The sequence below is a fragment of the Peromyscus leucopus genome, chromosome 9 (assembly GCF_004664715.2).
Source record: "Peromyscus leucopus breed LL Stock chromosome 9, UCI_PerLeu_2.1, whole genome shotgun sequence".
Classification (NCBI taxonomy): Eukaryota; Metazoa; Chordata; class Mammalia; order Rodentia; family Cricetidae; genus Peromyscus; species Peromyscus leucopus.
Genome location: NC_051070.1, coordinates 110403057 through 110420860, shown reverse-complemented (window position 1 = coordinate 110420860; position 17804 = coordinate 110403057). Strand labels below are relative to the sequence as shown.

The 17804-nt window shown below is 44.9% G+C and overlaps 1 protein-coding gene across 15 annotated transcripts in view; it reads right to left on the bottom strand.

The window, feature by feature from the left end:
- Cacna1d (calcium voltage-gated channel subunit alpha1 D) overlaps positions 1-17804 on the bottom strand; it is a 304291-nt gene that overhangs the window by 153792 nt on the left and 132695 nt on the right. For all 15 annotated transcript variants that reach the window (XM_028860844.2, XM_028860851.1, XM_037208760.1 and 12 more), the window contains exon 4: positions 895-1034. In XM_028860844.2, the coding sequence (XP_028716677.1) occupies positions 895-1034 (140 nt within the window). The remainder of the gene's footprint in view (positions 1-894; positions 1035-17804) is intronic.

Sequence of the window (17804 nt, the reverse complement as noted above, 5' to 3'; positions counted from 1 at the left end):
TCCCATGCATCGGGTACACAGATATACATGCAGGTGAAACACTCATTCATATAAAGTAAAAATAAATACATCTTTAAAAAGCACTCTTGATGAAAACAAGCATAATTTTAGGAGTAACTCATAGGATAGCTAGGGTACACAGCCCCAGAGCAGGGCTATAGCTTGTCTTCCTTGGTGGGTGTTTGCTGCTGAGAACTGATTCATGTCTCCTCTGCTGGCAACATTTCCAGGTGTGGAAGGAACAGAGCAACACAGACCTCTGTTTTTCATTCTAACATTTTCCTTTAACTAAATCTATCAGCGTCTTCCTCTTGCAACGGGGTTTTCAAAGAACACCTGCTTCTCTGCATTTTCTAGTTTATTTTATTTTATGCCAGATATGTGACAGTATTCAGACGCTTGTTTTGTTATTTAAAGTGGGAAAGTGGCATGCCAGAGTTTCTCCCACAAGTCAGCATAAAAGCATAATAGCTTAGCTCAAGGGATATTAAACAGCCAAGTACCTCATTGCTAAGAAGGCTTTATTACATGATACCCATGTTTTTAACTAGCAGGGTGCTAGGTTTTAGGAGCTGTATTCACTTGACACCACCCACCAGCAGGGCAGGTCTATTTGTGGAGATTCAAGGCCCTGTGAGGTGAATCATCTCTCATTAGCAGCTGAGACTTCCTCCAACAGTGTGTTACTGACTTCCCCAACCACAGCACCAGTCATGAGAGATCTTCACAGCTGACTCTGCCCAGGGACTGACAGCAGATCTGTCACCATTGAAAACACTCCCGAAAGGACCTGGCGCCATCTCTGGCATAAGAACAGCCATCTTCCCCAAGAAGGCTATGTACCCTTTACCTGCCAGCCCACACCTCCATTTCCCCAAAGCCAGAGGGACTTACCCTACTATTACTATAACAAAATCCAGTAAATTCCATCCATTCCTAACATAAGCGTTAGGGTGCAGCAACAATCCATATGCTATAATCTTCAGAAATGTCTCCACTGTAAAAATAATCAGGAAGGCATATTCTACTTTTTCCTGTAAAGAGAGACAAATGCACCAAGGTTGAAAGGAGGATGAGAAAAGGAGACAGTGATTAGAACCAACAGCTCAGAAACACAAGTATTTCCCTCTACAATTTTATCATGGGAACTGGGACCACTACCCTGCACCTGGACTGGGAAAGCATTTTGATTTTAATGTTGAATTTCTCATAAGCAGCTAAGTGTTAAGGCCTATCTATCGTTCCAGGCTGCATTATTGCATTCTGCCACCTGCCTTAATGCGTGTGCAATGAGTCTTCCTAGGCTGTAACAGGCATGGTTTCTATCTGCACACATTTGCCCAACGCAGTACGTTTCCCTCGAGATTTCCAGAACAGGCCCAGAAAAGCACAAGGATGAAACAAATATCCCAACAATGGCTTTGAACAGAACGCCCTCTGGGGAAAAAAAAATGAAGACGTAATGGACTTAACCCTTATTTCTTCTCAGATTTTCTTATGACATCTCAAGTTCAAGCCAGTTTTGTCACTGTGTGCCAAGGTGACCTTGGACAAGCACCTATTCTACTCGAGATCTGACTGCCCTCACCCACAGTGTGAAAGGTAGTGAACTCAGATGCTTAGGACACTGCCTAGTGACTGGCATGCCTCCTCTGCCTGGCTGGCACCACTGATGGACCCCCAAGCAACCTCCCAGGTACAGCTCTGGCTCCCTCTCAGCACCCATGGCTGCTCCCATCTGACTTCCACATACCTCTGTAGCATTGCCTGATGGCTAGAACCTCTGCGACTCCAACCCACATGACAAGCAGAAAAGGATGCCTCAATCAACAGGTCTAAACACGCAGGCCTCCTCCTATAAATGTTTTCTTTATACAGCCCCAATTTTGGTAGAAACCCAGATGGACAGGGCCACGTGTAACCCAGCAACATTTTCCAACTTCAATCTACTCAACAAAACAAAAAATCATCTAAGGAGAACTCTTCTCTGTGGGCTCTATTGCCCTCTGCTACTATGACCCTTAGGAGTCCCATTCCTTAGGATCATGGACTTTGCTCATCGTCATGCCTAGAACAGGAGGCTACAACAAATTTGGCTCAGGAAACAGTGAGCTCTTCCTCCACATGTCGGACACCACAGAAGGAGCCAAGGACTCGAAAAATATCCCAACTCCGGTCCCACTCTTGAAAACTTTGGTTTGGTGGAGGACACGGGAGTTTCAGGCATGTACAGAGAGAACCTCTAAAATCACAGGAGTTAGTGGGAGAGTACTTCTCCGTCTGTGCGGAAGCCAGCGGCCTCAGACACAGCTCTTACGTCGTCCTTTCTTCCCCCCTGATCGCACAGGACAAGGCAGACACGGCTGTTCCACGTGACTACTATTGCAGACGTGTATTTATAAATGCTAATTTATGCCTTTTAAAAGAAATTCTTCTGCATAAGAACTTATTTTGGAAATCATCTTTTAAGATATTCATTTCAGGATGATTCCTACAGGCCTGCCTTCCTAAAAATGTTATATATCTATACACTTATGCATGCATTTGCTTGCAGTAGCTGCGGCACTCTTCTGCATTTCAATGTAAATGTCTGAGCTGCCCCTAGGCTGCAGGCCTTTGCTGCCAGACAGCGGGCTCCTGTCTCTGGTTACCCCAGGACAGAAGTTTCTCATGGCTTGTCCACCAACATCTTCTCTCTGGGCCACCAGGGCAATAGCCAGCTGCGGCCTATACATCAGGACAGTGCCTACCCTTTTGACCCCTCATCTGTTATGTAAAAGTCAACTGATCAGCTTTGCCTTGTCTAACCCTAGATCATTCTTGGCTCTGAATGTCCTCCTGCCCACATGTGAGTGTGTGTGTGTGTGTGTGTGTGTGTGTGTGTGTGTGCGCGCATATACACGTGTGTACACATATATGTGGAGGTCAGTGGAAAACAAGCAGGCATCAATTCTCTCCTTCCACCATGTGGGTTCAGGGAAATGAATTCAGGTCATGAGGTTTGGCAATAATCATCCCCACCCACTGAGCTACCTAGTCAGCCCTGGCTTGTATCATTTCTAAACACGCCCTCCAATGCTCTCTGGATCCCTGGAACACCATCACATCAGTCTAAGAAACTCTCATTTGATGTTTATGATGTGAAAGCCCTAACTCATATCCATTTCCCACCCATTTATAACTTCTGATCCTTCAAGCAGATTAAATTCTCAGCTGGCTCATCCTGTGTACCCATCCCTCAACCTTCTGGTCATCCTTCCCACTCCTGCCCCTTACTTCCCTCACAGTCAGATACTCTGGGCTAAGCAGCCCTGAAGATGCCCGAGAGCAGCCCATGTACCACTGCCACCACAGGCCACACGTGGACCTACAGACTACTGCTCTGTCTGCAACCCAGACTCCCTATCCTCTCCCTGCCACATCCTAGGTGGATGTCTTCCTAGCAGACACAACACACAACCTCCCACTCACAATACAATCAATACAGTGAGAGTCAGGGCTGGACTCCGCACTGGGAGGTGTGGAGAGATCCAGGAAGGAACATGGACTCTGAAAGCACAAAGAGAAGCATTCTGTGACTATAACCAGAGGCCCCGATCTCTGAAAATACCCACCTGCTGTACTCAGAGCTGTCCCGACCACCAAATGTACATCGTCAATATGTTCTCAAGACTACTAGTTCTAAGAGAACGAGCTAATCTAAAAACAGCACACTGGCTTGACTATTCCGCTTCCCTTTCATCCTCCCTGCTTTATTTACTAGGCCAGACAGGAAAGAAGTTTTGGCTGCCATGCCATCAATATTCATAGCAGTTACATCCCTACGTCAAGACAGTACCATACTTCAGAGCAGAAAAACAAGACAGAGAACAGAGAGTACACCTACCAAATGCACTTGTTTTTCCCTCTGCCTTTTATCTGTAAGTAATTGTGCCACAATAATAGGAGGGCCATTAGTGTAACTGAATAGTTGAGGGGCTTTTTTATATTCTTCCCTTCCTCTCCTCATCCTCTTTTTTTAAAGATGTTGGCTCCTCTTTCCAAAATCTTTAGTGAATTACTTGATGAAACAAGTTGGGAGAAACAGAAGCTTGCTATAATATGGCTCTTTGTTACAGAGATTCTGCCAAACGCCAAATGAACAAGCACAGCATGGTAGACCAGTTGGCCTATAAGCCAGTGGTATCCAATCTTCAATCTGACACTACAAAAGACTCCTGAGAGACAAGAGTACCTCTACATTGAACAGACTGAGTATTATTATTGTTGTTGTTGTTGTTATTATTATTGCAAAACAAAAATCGAGGAAGTGTAACAATTGCCTGCTTCAAAAGGATTGCTCATTTGAAGGAAGAAAGTGGATTTGAAAAGGAAGGTAAGAAGAAAGCCAGACAACATGGAACAGAGTCTGGAGGCCAAGAGTCAGGTGAGCTCCAGCAGAGCAGAGACAGATGAGAGCACTGTGGACGGAGCCACAGCAAGGAGAAGCTGGGAAGCCAGGAAAGGACAGATGAGAAACCCCTAGAGTTGAGATGAGATAACTCTTCTCTACAAAGTCTGGGCCAAGGCTGCATCAGAAAAGTGACCCCCACCACCTAAACAGGAAGGCTGCATGATTCCAACCCCCTCTATATGCCAAGTACAGCAAGACCTAGATGGCTCAGTCATGCCCAGCAGGGGTTTCTTCTCTTCAGCAGGAGGTCTTGAGTGGGTAGTGCCAGTCAAACTGCCCTTTAGAAAGACATCGTCTAGCCGGGCGGTGGTGGCACATGCCTTTAATCCCGGCACTCGGGAGGCAGAGGCAGGCGGAACTCTATGTGTTCGAGGCCAGCCTGGTCTACCGAGCGAGATCCAAGACAGTCACCAAAACTACACAGAGAAACCCTGTCTTGAAAAAGGAGGAGGAGAAGAGGAGGAGGAAAGACGTCACCTAAAACCTCTCTACATAAGACCTGAGTCTCCCATGAGACTTTAAACTATCAGAGAAATAAAGGCTCAAATCTGGTTTTTTTTTGTTTTGTTTTAGTATGGGGGTGAGGGTTTCTCGTGGGTGCATGTGTGCACAGATGTACATAAACATGCACACACATGTGGAGGACAGATATCAACCTCAAGTGTCCTTCTTCCTCAAGAGCTAGCCACCTTGTTTTCTGGTTCCCTGGAGCACAGCAGCGGGCCTTGCTAGCCAGAGAGCACCAGAGATCCAGCTCTCTGCTCACCCAGTCCTGCGATCACAAGTGCGCAGCTACATGCCCAGAGTCTGCACACGGGTTCTGGGGCTCAGCCTCAGGTCTCAGCAAGCACCTTATCCACCAGCCATTTCCCCAGCCCTCAAATCTAATTCTGGAACCCGGCTTATCATCTTAAACAGCAGATTTTTAACAGTAGGACAGTCTCTAAGTCAATCATTTCTGAACTAATTTCCAGTCTCTAAGCTACTTAATCTGTAGGAAACCAAACCCATCAGCTAGCAGGAACTGGGAGATTCCAGAATAGTTGCCCCCCCCCCCAGGATCCTTTTGCAGTGTGCTGTGGCATCAGCATTCATCCATCTGTCTGCCTGTCCATCCACCCATCCACGAGTGCATCCATCTGTCCATCCAGCCTGGGCTGGTTCCTCCTTAGCAGAGCTTACCATCTAACCTCAGAGGCCCAGCTGGCTGACAGAACTCTAGAGTCTAACACAGGCCAGTAGCATTCACCCCTTGGCTTCGCTCATCCACCCACGTGGTCCTTGTCTTTGAAAGGTTTCCCTGGCTTGTGAGAAGCTGTCCCACACATCTTTGTGTGCCCAGCAGGTGACCTTGCAGCTCTCAGCTCCCTGTTTTCAAGGATCATTCCTTTCTGCCTTTGTAACTCTAGCACCTACCACCACTCACAGCATGCATAAAATACTCACAGGTGCTAATATAAAACAGTGAAGGAAAAAGGAGAAGAATAAAATAATCCAACCAGACATAAAGAAAACTATAAAAACATGACAATTTGTGATCCTAGGATATATATCAACAAGGAAAAAAAGGCATCCAAGTTATTATTAATTCTTCCTAGAGCAAGTCTGGAGAAAAGCAGTCAAATTGCTGAAATAAAGGTGGCTTTCATCTTATCTTGAGATGGTTTGAATGTAGTCAGACTTTCTTTGGACTGCCTGCTCCCAAACAATGACACAGAAATTTCTTATTGATTATGAAAGCTTGGCCTTAGCTTAGGTTTGTTCCCAACTAGCTCTTAAAACTTAAATTAACCAGTTTATATTAATCTATATTATACCACAGGGCAGAATCTATATCCTCCATACTATGCATCTGGCTTCCCCTATGTCTCACTGGCAAATTTCTCATGCCAGATTCTTATCCCCACTCCCACCCCCACCCCGAGTTCCTCTCTCTCCCCGGAAGTCCCACCTATTCTCGCCTACCTACCTATTGGCCATTCTGCTCTTTATTAAACCAATCAGAAGGTGCCTTGGCAGAGACACATCTTCACAGTGTACAACAAGATTATCCCACAACAGGTTTGAATAAGAATGACCCCTTAGGCTCATACATTTAAATGCTTAATCAGCAAGGAGTGGCACTATTTGGAAGGATTAGAAGGATTAGGAGGCATGGCCTTGTTGGAAGAGGTGTATCACAGGAGGGGCTTTGAGGTTTTAAAGGCCCACACCAGGTTCAGTGTCTCTTTCTCTTTCTGACTATGGATCAGCTACTGCTCCAGCACCTGCCTGCATGCTGCCATGATACCCACCATGATGATAATGGATTAGACCTCTGAATATATAAGCAAACCCCAAATTAAATGTTTTCTCCGATAAGAATTGCTTGATCATGATGTCTTTCACAGCAATAGAACAGTTGACTAAGAAATACCTCAAATTCCATCCTATCTACAGCCCAGGGGTAAAGCCATCCTTGCATCTCCACCTTATAGTTAGTCTCTCCAACTTTTTCAATTCCCATCTATGAGAACCCTCTACTATGCACCATGGGCAGCCTAGACACATACATGTGTACACACACACACACACACACACACACACACACACACACACACGTTGTCCTGCTTGCTTTCCATTGCCCAACCTGCTCTCCTGACCTCAATGTTCCTGCCACCAAATATGAAAACGTCCCTCTTCAGAGTGTTGCTACAGTGTCATGATACAGGGATTAAAAACAAGTCCTGCATTGATTGGGGAGAAAAAGCACAGAGCATATAGCTATTGTATCTGTTTTCTCCTAGCCTGGGCTCAGCCGCTGATTCATTCCATGAATGACCTTGGGCCACAGTGGAACAATTCCACATCTGTTCCCTCTTTCTATCTTTCCACTCCATTTTTTCAACAGATATATTCTACCTATCCTTCAAGCCTCGACTTAAATAATACTTTCTCAGCAAAGCCTTTATTGACTTCCCAGAGAAAACTGGAGTTCATTGACATATCCTATCAACACCTGTTAAATTCATACTCCTAATTCATTAAAAAGTTACCTCTCTACTAGAGATTCCAATAATAAACCTACACATTTACAGCCAACTGACCCTTGACAAAGGTGTCAACAACACACAATGGAGAAAGGACAGTGTCTGCGACAAATGGTCCTGTAAAACTGGGCATCCTTAGGCAGAGGAAGGAAACAGGGTCTGTCTCACAGCACACACATAACCAAGCAAAATGGATCAAAGACCTAAACATTAAGATAGTAACGGAAAGTACTAGAAGAAAGCAGAGTAAATCTTCTTTTCGTTTGATCTGAGCCAAGACTTTTTGGATAGGACCCCAAAACCATAGGAAACAAAACCATAAAGTTTTGGAATTGCAAATGGAATTGCACCAAACTGAATAGCTTGTGCACAGAAAAGAAAAACATCAATAGAATAACAGACAACTTACAGAATGAAAGGAAATATTTGCAAACCATACAACTGAAAAGGACTAGTATCCAAAATACAGGAGGAACTTAATTTATTAGCAAGAATACAATATTTTTAAAAATTTCCCCAAAGGATATGAGTATACAGTTCAAAAAAAAAGACAGAATGACCAATAATCATCTGGAAAAATATTCAAATCACTAATTATTATGGAAATATAAGTTAAATATAAAGTAAAAGTACTAGAAGAAAGAGAGTAAATTTTCTTTACGTTTGATCTGAGCCAAGACTTTTTTGGATATGACCCCAAAAGCATAGGCAACAAAAGCAAAAATTATATAAATGGAATTTCACCAAACTGAATAGTACTTCATACCTGATGGCAATGATTATCACACAAAAGTCAAGATATTAAGTGCTGGTGAATGTAGAGAAAGGGAGTCCTTGTACGCAGCAGACTACAAACTAGTATAGCCATTTGCACAAGAGGATGAGATCCCACTGAGATTTTAAAATGGAATTACCATTTGCTACAACAATTCCACAAGAGGGAAATGACCAAAGGAAATGAAATCAGAATGTCCAGGAGACGTGGGTACTCTCTGGAGAGTGGGTCATGTTCTCTGCAGCACTGTACATGGAGAGCTAACCTAAGTGTCCGTCGGGGATGTGCAGATAAAGGAAAGGTGTTTCCCTTGAAGAGAAAAAAAACTCTTCAAAGAAGGAAATGCCATCATTTGCAACACGTGGGTGAACCTGGAGGATACTGTGTTCAGTGAAATAAGCTACGCACGGAAAGACAAACACATACTCACGACCTCACCTATATGTGGCATCTAAAAAAGGTCAAAGATGTAAGCAGAGAATAGTGGTTGGAGGGAAGCTGGATTTCAGTTAGAAGGGGGAAGCTTGGGATATCATTGCACAACAGTATGAGTAACAACCAAATGTAATATGGTAGGAAAATTGCTAAGAGAAGATTCTTATGTTCTTACCATAAAAAAGCATGTAGGTAAATATGGGTATGTTTATTAGCTTAATTTCCCCATTCTATAATGTATCTATACATCTATAATGTTATACACTAAAAACATGTTACAGCATAAATATGTATAGTATTTGTCAATCTAAAACAACTTTTAAAAATGACTTCTCTAATGTTGTCTCTCTCAAAAATTGACCATGCCTATAGGGCCTGGGGTCATTTCTACTTCACGCACCATTGGATTCCCAAGGCAGATCACATTACTAGACATCCAATATCTGTAAGTGGATAATAAGTGGGCTAGACACTCAATATCTATAAGAGAATAAGTGGGCAGAACCACATATTTTGACTAACTTGGATTATATAACCCTTCCTACTGATATGGTCTACAGTACCAGGACCCCTTTGGTTTTGCCTAATTACAGGAAAACTTGCATTTGGGTGCAGCCACTTGCCCTCTATCTGTGTCTCGTGGTGGGGCCAGGGTACTAAGCTGTTGATGTTCAAAAAAGTATGTACAAATGGTGGTAGGTGTCCTCAGAGTCAGGGACATAGGGCATGAGGACGGGAGAAAGGGGCCAAGGCATGATAGGTGACAGCGTCTGGCCTCCCTTTCTATATGTAAAAAGAGCAAACAATTAGATGGCCTCTTCATTCACCCAGCATGCAAGGCAAAGCCCAAACACGGGCTTCACCAGGAGCCTCTGGTAGGTCCCAGAGACCCTCAAAGACAGCCATTCTGGGGCAGCGAGAGCCGAAAGCAGCTGCTATTTCTCCGGGTGGCTGGGTCACCCAAGGTCACAGTGCACATGTGGGCTGAGTATGCTGAGACAATCCCACTGACTGTCTCACACAGTTCTCAAGAGGTGACCCCAGGGAGCCACTGGCTGCTCTTGCTCTGTCTTGATAAACCAGTGCAAACCCTAGTAAATGCTAGTGGGTGAAGCTCAGGCAGGTGGCCTCTGCTCCAAACGAGATGGCTGCAGGGAAAGCTAATTTGGTTCCCTGTAGTCGCCAATGAAGTATGCACTTAGAGGCCCCCTATGGTAGTTTAATGGCACATTCACATGGGGAAAAAAAGGCTCGAATAGTCAATGTGTCCTTGCTTTTTCTCATTTTTTTGTTTGAAAGTACAAATTTTACATGACATTTCTGTCCCCCGAGTCCAATCCTGGTGTCATCCTGTTTATTTACCCCTCCTGATTCTCAGTTCCTTCACCTGGAAAACAGGAATAAGACATAACATGCCTGTTATGTCTAGTCAAGTTACAGTAAAAATCCAGCTAGGTAAAGCAGTGGGAGCTTTGCAAACCGTGGCCTGGTCAAAGGCTGCCCTGAAGAAGGGCAGAGGTGAGGAGATGACCCTGCCTATGGGGGTGTGTATGGATGCAGTCTTTACAAAAGCCTCTGTAATTCTGGAATTTTTCTCCTGAGATCTCATGGCAGTCCAGAGACCTTGTATCCACCAGGTGGGGGAGAACCCTGCCTAGGTAGTTGTCCCTAATATGTCCAGAAATGATAAGTGAAGAAGCTAGCAGGGTAGCCCCAAAGACATCTGGTCTCTGAGCAGAAGGGTGTCTCAGAGCCAGGAGCAGAGGTTGATGGAACGCTCCCCTGGATCGTCAGCAGAGAGCAGTCAGTTCAGATGCAGTGGGTTCTTAGGGTCCCTGCCATCCAGCAAACTCCCGGATGACAGCACTCTACCCATTCTCCAGGAACAACTGCATCCCTAGCTCTGATTCCAAGAACTACAGGAGCTGGCCTGGACACTGGGCAGCTAGCTCAGAGCAGGCCACACCCACACCAGCCAGGTCCAGTCAACACTAAGCCTGGGATTTGCACTTCGGCAATAGTTAAAAAGTGTGAAGCTGAGATAAAAGCCAAGGAAGGTTCAGACAAAAAGTGGGGGACAGAGTGAGTCAGACACACAAATTCAGATGGAAGAAGCCAATGGCCCACGTTGCCAATTTTAAGCCCTGGATCAAGGGGAGCCTGAAGTCACAAACCTACCTCCTGACATTCTTCAGCTATAAAAACCAGTTGGGGTTGACCTGTGGCCAAATGCACATGGAAAAAGACCGCCCATCACGACTCATTTACCAGGAAAACACTCCACTGCAAACACCTTCTGCCGCATAGGATCAATGAAGGGTCCCTCCACAGAAGACCTACGGGCTCTGCCAGCCACTATCTCTAGAAGAGCACGCAGGCAAAGCTTTTAAATTCACTATTTCAGCACTCAGGCCATGTACTGCTTCTCACTTGTCGTGTTTCCCATCTGATGACTGGGGAGGGAAGGACTCTGGGTTCCTTTGGTTGTGGATACAGTCACAGCTGACAGCTTCCCACTTTCTTACCCAGGCCCTCAAAGGCTCTGCCCAACCATCCAGACCCCGTTTTGACTTAAGTCAACAACAATTACTGGGTATCTGCTCCATATCGGGTTGATCCAAATATGGCTAAGATACTGTCTACATCCTCCAGAATGATGGCAGATGCACATACAAAAATCTCAAAGCCTATCAGAATGGCAATCAAGCTACAGGAACTCTTCCTGGGAGGCTTTGGTAAGGAAATAGTGGGTGGAACATTCAGGAAAACTTCTTTGAAAGCACAAGACTAGAGTCCACTGAAATCCTCCACCTGCACACCAAGCGCCTCCACAACCAGATGAACTCTACAGACGAATAGCCTGTTTCAGCCCCCACGGGAATGGTCCCTCACCTAGCGGCCTCTTCTCTCACCTCTATGAGTCCTGCTGCTTCAGCCTTTTGACTCCCATGATGCCCTGCACAGGTGACATGCTCCTTGATCATCTAGTCTTTGTAACTCTCTTCCCTAAGTCTCATGCTGACTCCCTGGGCTGTCTATGAGGATCATGGCATGGGACAATTTGAAATGCCTACCATTTTAAAGAAGTCTTGACACAGTTGTTATACACAACACAAATCAAACCTTACAACACGTCTACCTCCTTTGCCAAACAGAAATCAGCAAACATTTCAAAATGACAGGAATCGGTATGGTTAAAAATCAAGCATTTTCTGGTACATATACACAATGGAGTACTACTCAGCAGAGAAAAACAATGAAAGCATGAAATTTGCAGGCAAATGGATGGAACTAGAAAAAATCATCCTGAGTGAGGTAACCCAAACCCAGAAAGACAGTCATGGTATGTACTCACTCATTGGTGGATTCTAGATATAAAATAAAGAACAATCAGACCACAACCCATAGAACCATAGAGGCTATATATATAGCATGGAGGTCCCTAGGACGACTGTGGCTTATAATAAATTTCAGTTTTACTCAATTATTGAAAAAAAATAGTCAAATGAATGGAAACACATGAACTATGAACCAAAGGCTGAGGGGCCCCCAGCTGGATCAGGCCCTCTGAATAGGTGAGACAGTTGATTGGCTTGATCAGTTTGGGAGGCAACTAGGCAGTGGGACCGAGTCCTGTGCTCATTGCATGAGTTGGCTGTTTGAAACCTGGAGCTTATGCAGGGACACTTGGCTCAGTCTGGGAGGAGAGGACTGGACCTGCCTGGACTGAGTCTACCAGGTTGATCGCAGTCCTCGGGGGAGGATTTGTCCTGGAGGAGGTGGGAATGGAGGGTGGGCTGGGGGTAAGGGGATGGGATGGGAGGGGGGAGAATAGGGGAACCCGTGGCTGATATGTAGAACTGAATGGTATTGTAAAATAAAATAAAATAAAATAAAATAAAATAAAATAAATAAATAAAAAACAAAAAAATCAAGCATTTTCATTTCAACAAGAAAGTCATTCCTTTTCCCCATTAACAGAACTAGAGAAAAGCTTTTCAATTCATCTATGGTTAAATTCACCACTTTCTGAATTTAAAATGGCATCTCATTCAATTTCCTTGATATCCATTCATATTCCTTTAACCAGCCACACATCACAGGATACAGAAGCTAAAGTTAAGACTTTCCTGTCTCTTATGGTATCAATTATGCAAGACAGAGCAAGGAAGGCTGGGACGAGATTATGGTTTACATGTCACTTGCAAAGTCCACAGACTGAGTTATTCCTGGCACTCAGCAGCATCAACCGAGGAGACTTTGCAGATGCCTCCCTCTTTTGTTTTGGCTGCTGCCATGCCATCCAGACTGAGGAGGACCTAGAAACTCTGGGCCGGGGGAGCCATGGCCACAGCAGCTTCAAAAGCACCACAAGCACCTAGGAGGCTGGGAGATGAGATGCGGGAGGCACAAATCACCACAGGATCCACTCCGACAAGGTAACCTGGGAAAGTTGGGATGAGGCATTACCACTTAACGAGGAAGCAGAGCTTCTGCCCCCCATCAGCCTGGATAAACTGTGGACACTGGTCAGCGAGCAGACATGTATGCCTGCTGCAAAACAAACAAGGAGACACAAGACCACAGCTGCTCCCATTGTCGACGTGGCGCGAACAGGCTACTACAAAGTCCTGAGAAGGGAAAGTCCCTGAGCAGCCTGTCGTGTGAAGGCCAAATGTTTCAGCCGAAGAGCCAGAAAAAGTTTAAAGGTGCTGGAGGTGCCTGTGTCCTGGTGGCTTGAAGTCACTCAGGGAGGTTCATTAGATGCTAACATTTTCCAGATGAAGAAAAAAAATCCACCACCAACCAAGAAAAACAAACATGCCCTCTGCTTTGAAGAGCCCGGAGTACACCTTCCTGGTGGGAGACCCACTGCCCCTACACTGTCTTCATGCCTGCCACCTCTTCCCCAGATGGACAGAGTGCTATCTAAGTTACCTTTCCATTGCTGGGACAAAACACCACAGCCAAAGCAAGTTGTAAAAGATCATTTACTTTTGGGGCTCACAGTTCCTGAAGGTTAGAGTCTATGACCATCATGGCAGGGAACATGGCAACAGGCGGGCCAGCATGGCACTTGAAGCAGTAGATGAGGGCTCACATCTTGATCCACAAGCAGGAGGCAGAGAGGGAGCTAAGTGGGAATGGCATGGGCTTTTGAATCCTCAAAGCTCAGCCCCAGTGACACACCTCCTCCAACAAGGCCACACCTCCTAATCCTTCCCAAACAGTTCCACCAACTAGGGACCAAATATTTAAATACATGAGCCTATGCGGGCCATTCTCATTCAAACCACCACAATCATTCTACCTAAATCACACCAGAATGATCTCAGTGAACCAAGAACCAGGAGGTTAGGAGTAGCTGTCTTGTCTCCAACTAGGGCTTTAAGTTGTGACCACAGATATGGAAGCTTAATTGAATGTGAAAGTCACAAAAAACTTGCCAACAGTATAAAGTCTGTAAACATGCAAGGACCAAAAATTAATCAGAACTCAAACGTATGCTGAACCTGGGGTGCTTCTGGCAGTGCTCGCCCATGTGACATCATGGAGCTTCACAGGAGCCTTGGTTCTGATCACACAACACCCACACTGCACACTGTGCACGCTGGCATGCCACACAACAACAGTGAATGCCAAGGAACACTGTCCGAGACACCTGGGCTCAGAGGCAAGACTACCGTACATAATAAATTGCAGTGTTTTTATTGTATATATAAAATGTTCTGCTCTTATGGAAACATGATGGTTTAATTATGGAAAACGAAGACTTTGAATATTTTCCTACCATCATGTCTTAGCAAGTAAATATCAGATTAGTATATATTTGGACTAGATTGTGTCCAAATGTTTGATTTTTAAAATTGCTGTTGGAGTTGTTGAATTGAGTTTGATTTAAAAAAAAAAAATCACTCCGTGAATTTTGGCTTAGGACTGGGACAGAATTCCCACCAATTCCCGAAACGCTTCTGAACATACTGCTGCTGTTCTATGTCACACATTTATGTGAAGTGGTGTCCTCAGCAGGGTGACCAGAAAATCCAACTATCAACCAACTCTGAAAAACACTGAATATGTCCCGTCTTGTGGTATCAGATATGCAGCCAAGATTAAATTCTTCATTAAAAAAATCAACAAGCATATCCATCTCATTAGTGTGCAAATTTGCTTTCCTCTTTAATAAGCAGTAAAGTTATAAGCACACCGAGGAACTGCTTTAATATACATTTCTTTTTATTATCAGTAAATGTTTATCTTACTTACCTATATGCTTTGCATCTTAGTTACTGTCTCACTGCTGTGGCAACAAGCAAATTTAAGGGAGAAAGAGCTGACTTGGTCCCACAGTGTGAGGGTCAGCCATCATGGCAGGAAAGCTGCTACTCATATTGTGTCCAGAGTCAAGGAGCAGAGAGCAGTGAATGTCCACGCTCATTTCACTTGTTCTGTTTAATTCAGTCAGGGCACAGGCTGGCCATGAAATGGTGCTGTCCACATTTAGAGTGTCTTCCTATCCCAGTTGATCTAATCATTAAAGTCCCACACAGGAATGCCCAGGGGCTAACCTAATCTAGATGACCCCTCACAGGCATGCCCAGGGGCTAACCTAGTATAGATGACCCCTCACAGGCTCCTTTCCTAGGTGATTCTGGGTCAGGTTGAAAGTCAGTATAAACCATCACATCCAGCATTACATAAAACTTTTCTCAAGGGCAAAGGAATCATGAGTGGAAAAAGTCTAAGGAACTCCCTTAGCTACTCAGTCTAGCAGATTAAGGGTGCTACTTGGGGGTGAAGCCACCACCCAGTCACAGTTGCTATAACCACATCTGCCCAACAGGCAGTACTGTTGAGCTCCTACCTTGAGGAGGGACCCTGCCAGGCAGCGCTTTCACTCTGGGGAACAGAAGCCACAGGCCCGGGTTCTGGGCACTGCCACTTACCAACTGTGTGGACTCAGGCAAGCGACTTACCTGCCCCATTATCATAAAATAAAAAGTAGGGGTGTGCAGAGTTGCTCAGTGCAAATGATCACACACACACACACGCACACGCACACGCACACGCACACGCACACGCACACGCACACACACAAGCCAGGGTCACCGGTGTGTGGCCAGCTCCACAGTTCTCTTAGCACACAGCCATGACTACTGTACCTCTGCAATGCTTCCCTCCTGTGCTTCCCCAGCCACACCCAGGAGCAGCCTCTTTCCCGGCAGAGTGACTATTAAATATGCAGTCAAGGACAACATACCCAGCTCCCCACAGTTTAAACCCGGGCCCTGGCAGAGGGCTGGCTCCACTCCGAGGGAGAGCACCACACCATCCCAGGCTGTGCTACAAAAGCTGCAGGCTACTAGCTCTCCAGGCTCCATGTCACCGACTTCCTCACACTGAATGAAAAGTAGCAGCGAATGAGACCCCAGCCACTACGGTACAGATGAACAACTGAACTGTCACTTACACCTGCTGGGAGAGGGAAATCAGTTTTCTCCAATAGAGTGACACTGGATAAATCTACCACTCCAGGACAGGCCTCATGTTCAGGAGTACATGACCAACATGTAAAGACTAACACAGAGTGTGTGTGTGTGTGTGTGTGTGTGTGTGTGTGTGTGTGTGTGTGTGATTTTATTTGTTTACAATTTGGTATGTTTTGGGGGGATTTTTAGGGGAAAGCATCATTTTATTTTGCTTTCTTTGTTTAGGGGGGCTTGTTGTGTTGGGGTTTTGTTATTTGAGAAAGAACTTAAAGTTGGGTAGCTAGGGATGGGAGAATATCTGGAAGAACTTGGGGAGGGGAAGAATATGATCAAAATATATTTAAATTTTAAAACTGTTTTAAAAATAAAAAATATAATAAACAAGTAAAAAGGTTTACAAATACTTGGAGTGTGGAGTCTTCAATTGAGATCAATGTTTCCTGTATACAAACATATATACATACTCAGAAGATTAGAATGCCATGCCTTATCTAACTCACCATTGTTTTAATATTAAAGAGTAGAATTAAACCAGTGAAGAGACATTGGAAAGCTTTCTATCAATACACCAGTCAACTGCACGGCCTTCCAGGAAAGGGGAAGGGGAAACAGACTCAGCAGACCTGTGGTAGCGGAGAGCTGAAGAAGTCACAGTCACGGCATGGGCTTGGCCCAGCTGGTGGAATTCACTGTCACCCGTCACCTTCCAGAGCCAGGAGAGAGGACTCTGCATTGTCCTTTGACCCTGTATACACAGCATTCATGCGGGACTTCACACAAGAGACTCCACACCTAGGGAACCAAGAGGTCCGTGGAGCCATTTTCTAGTTCTGCTTTCAAATATCTCTGATCTATCTGAGATTTTCCAACTGAGTATCTTTCATCTTAAAACAGCTGAAACTCTAAAATATTTAGAAGAATAAGGTGGCAATTTTTATTTACATGGGAAAGAAAATGAAACAAATAAGGCTAATTACAAAGATGTGCCCTGTGAAGACTTCTTTATTAACATGTCCCCGTGGTGTTTACTATCCAGTGTAAAGGAAGGGAGTTGGGAGACTCAGGTTCCCCTTATTCCTTAAATGAATTTGTATCACAACACAGAAAGAAAACAAAATTTTCTTGAGAGAATTACAGAGCAAAAAAGAACCAAGTGACCAGAGGAATGGAGCGTCCATTACAGGGGCAGAGGAGCATCGTCCGGCCCTTGTGCATTTTACCCCATAGCACAGGACAGTGGCTTTCAATCAAATACATAGGAAACTAAGGTCGTGGTTTGTGTCCAACAACTTTTCAAAGTGGAAATAAAAGAGAAAGGGAAACAGAACTCTTATAGGAAATAGCAGAATGTTCCAAGGCTGAGTGTGGTTGGGCACACTTCCCATAGGAGGCAGAGGCAAGACGATCTCTGAGTTCCAGGTTAGCCAGGGATACATAATAACACCCTGTCTCAGACAGAGAGGGAGAAAGAGAGACAGAAGGGGGAGGAAGAGAGAGAGAGATGTACTAGCAACACATATTTTCCTCAAACTCCTGTTTCAGATGGCACACTACTGGCTAAGGAAAAACAGAGCTGAACAATCCACTCTAGAAGGCAAGGATCTGGAGTGTTGGGGGACAGG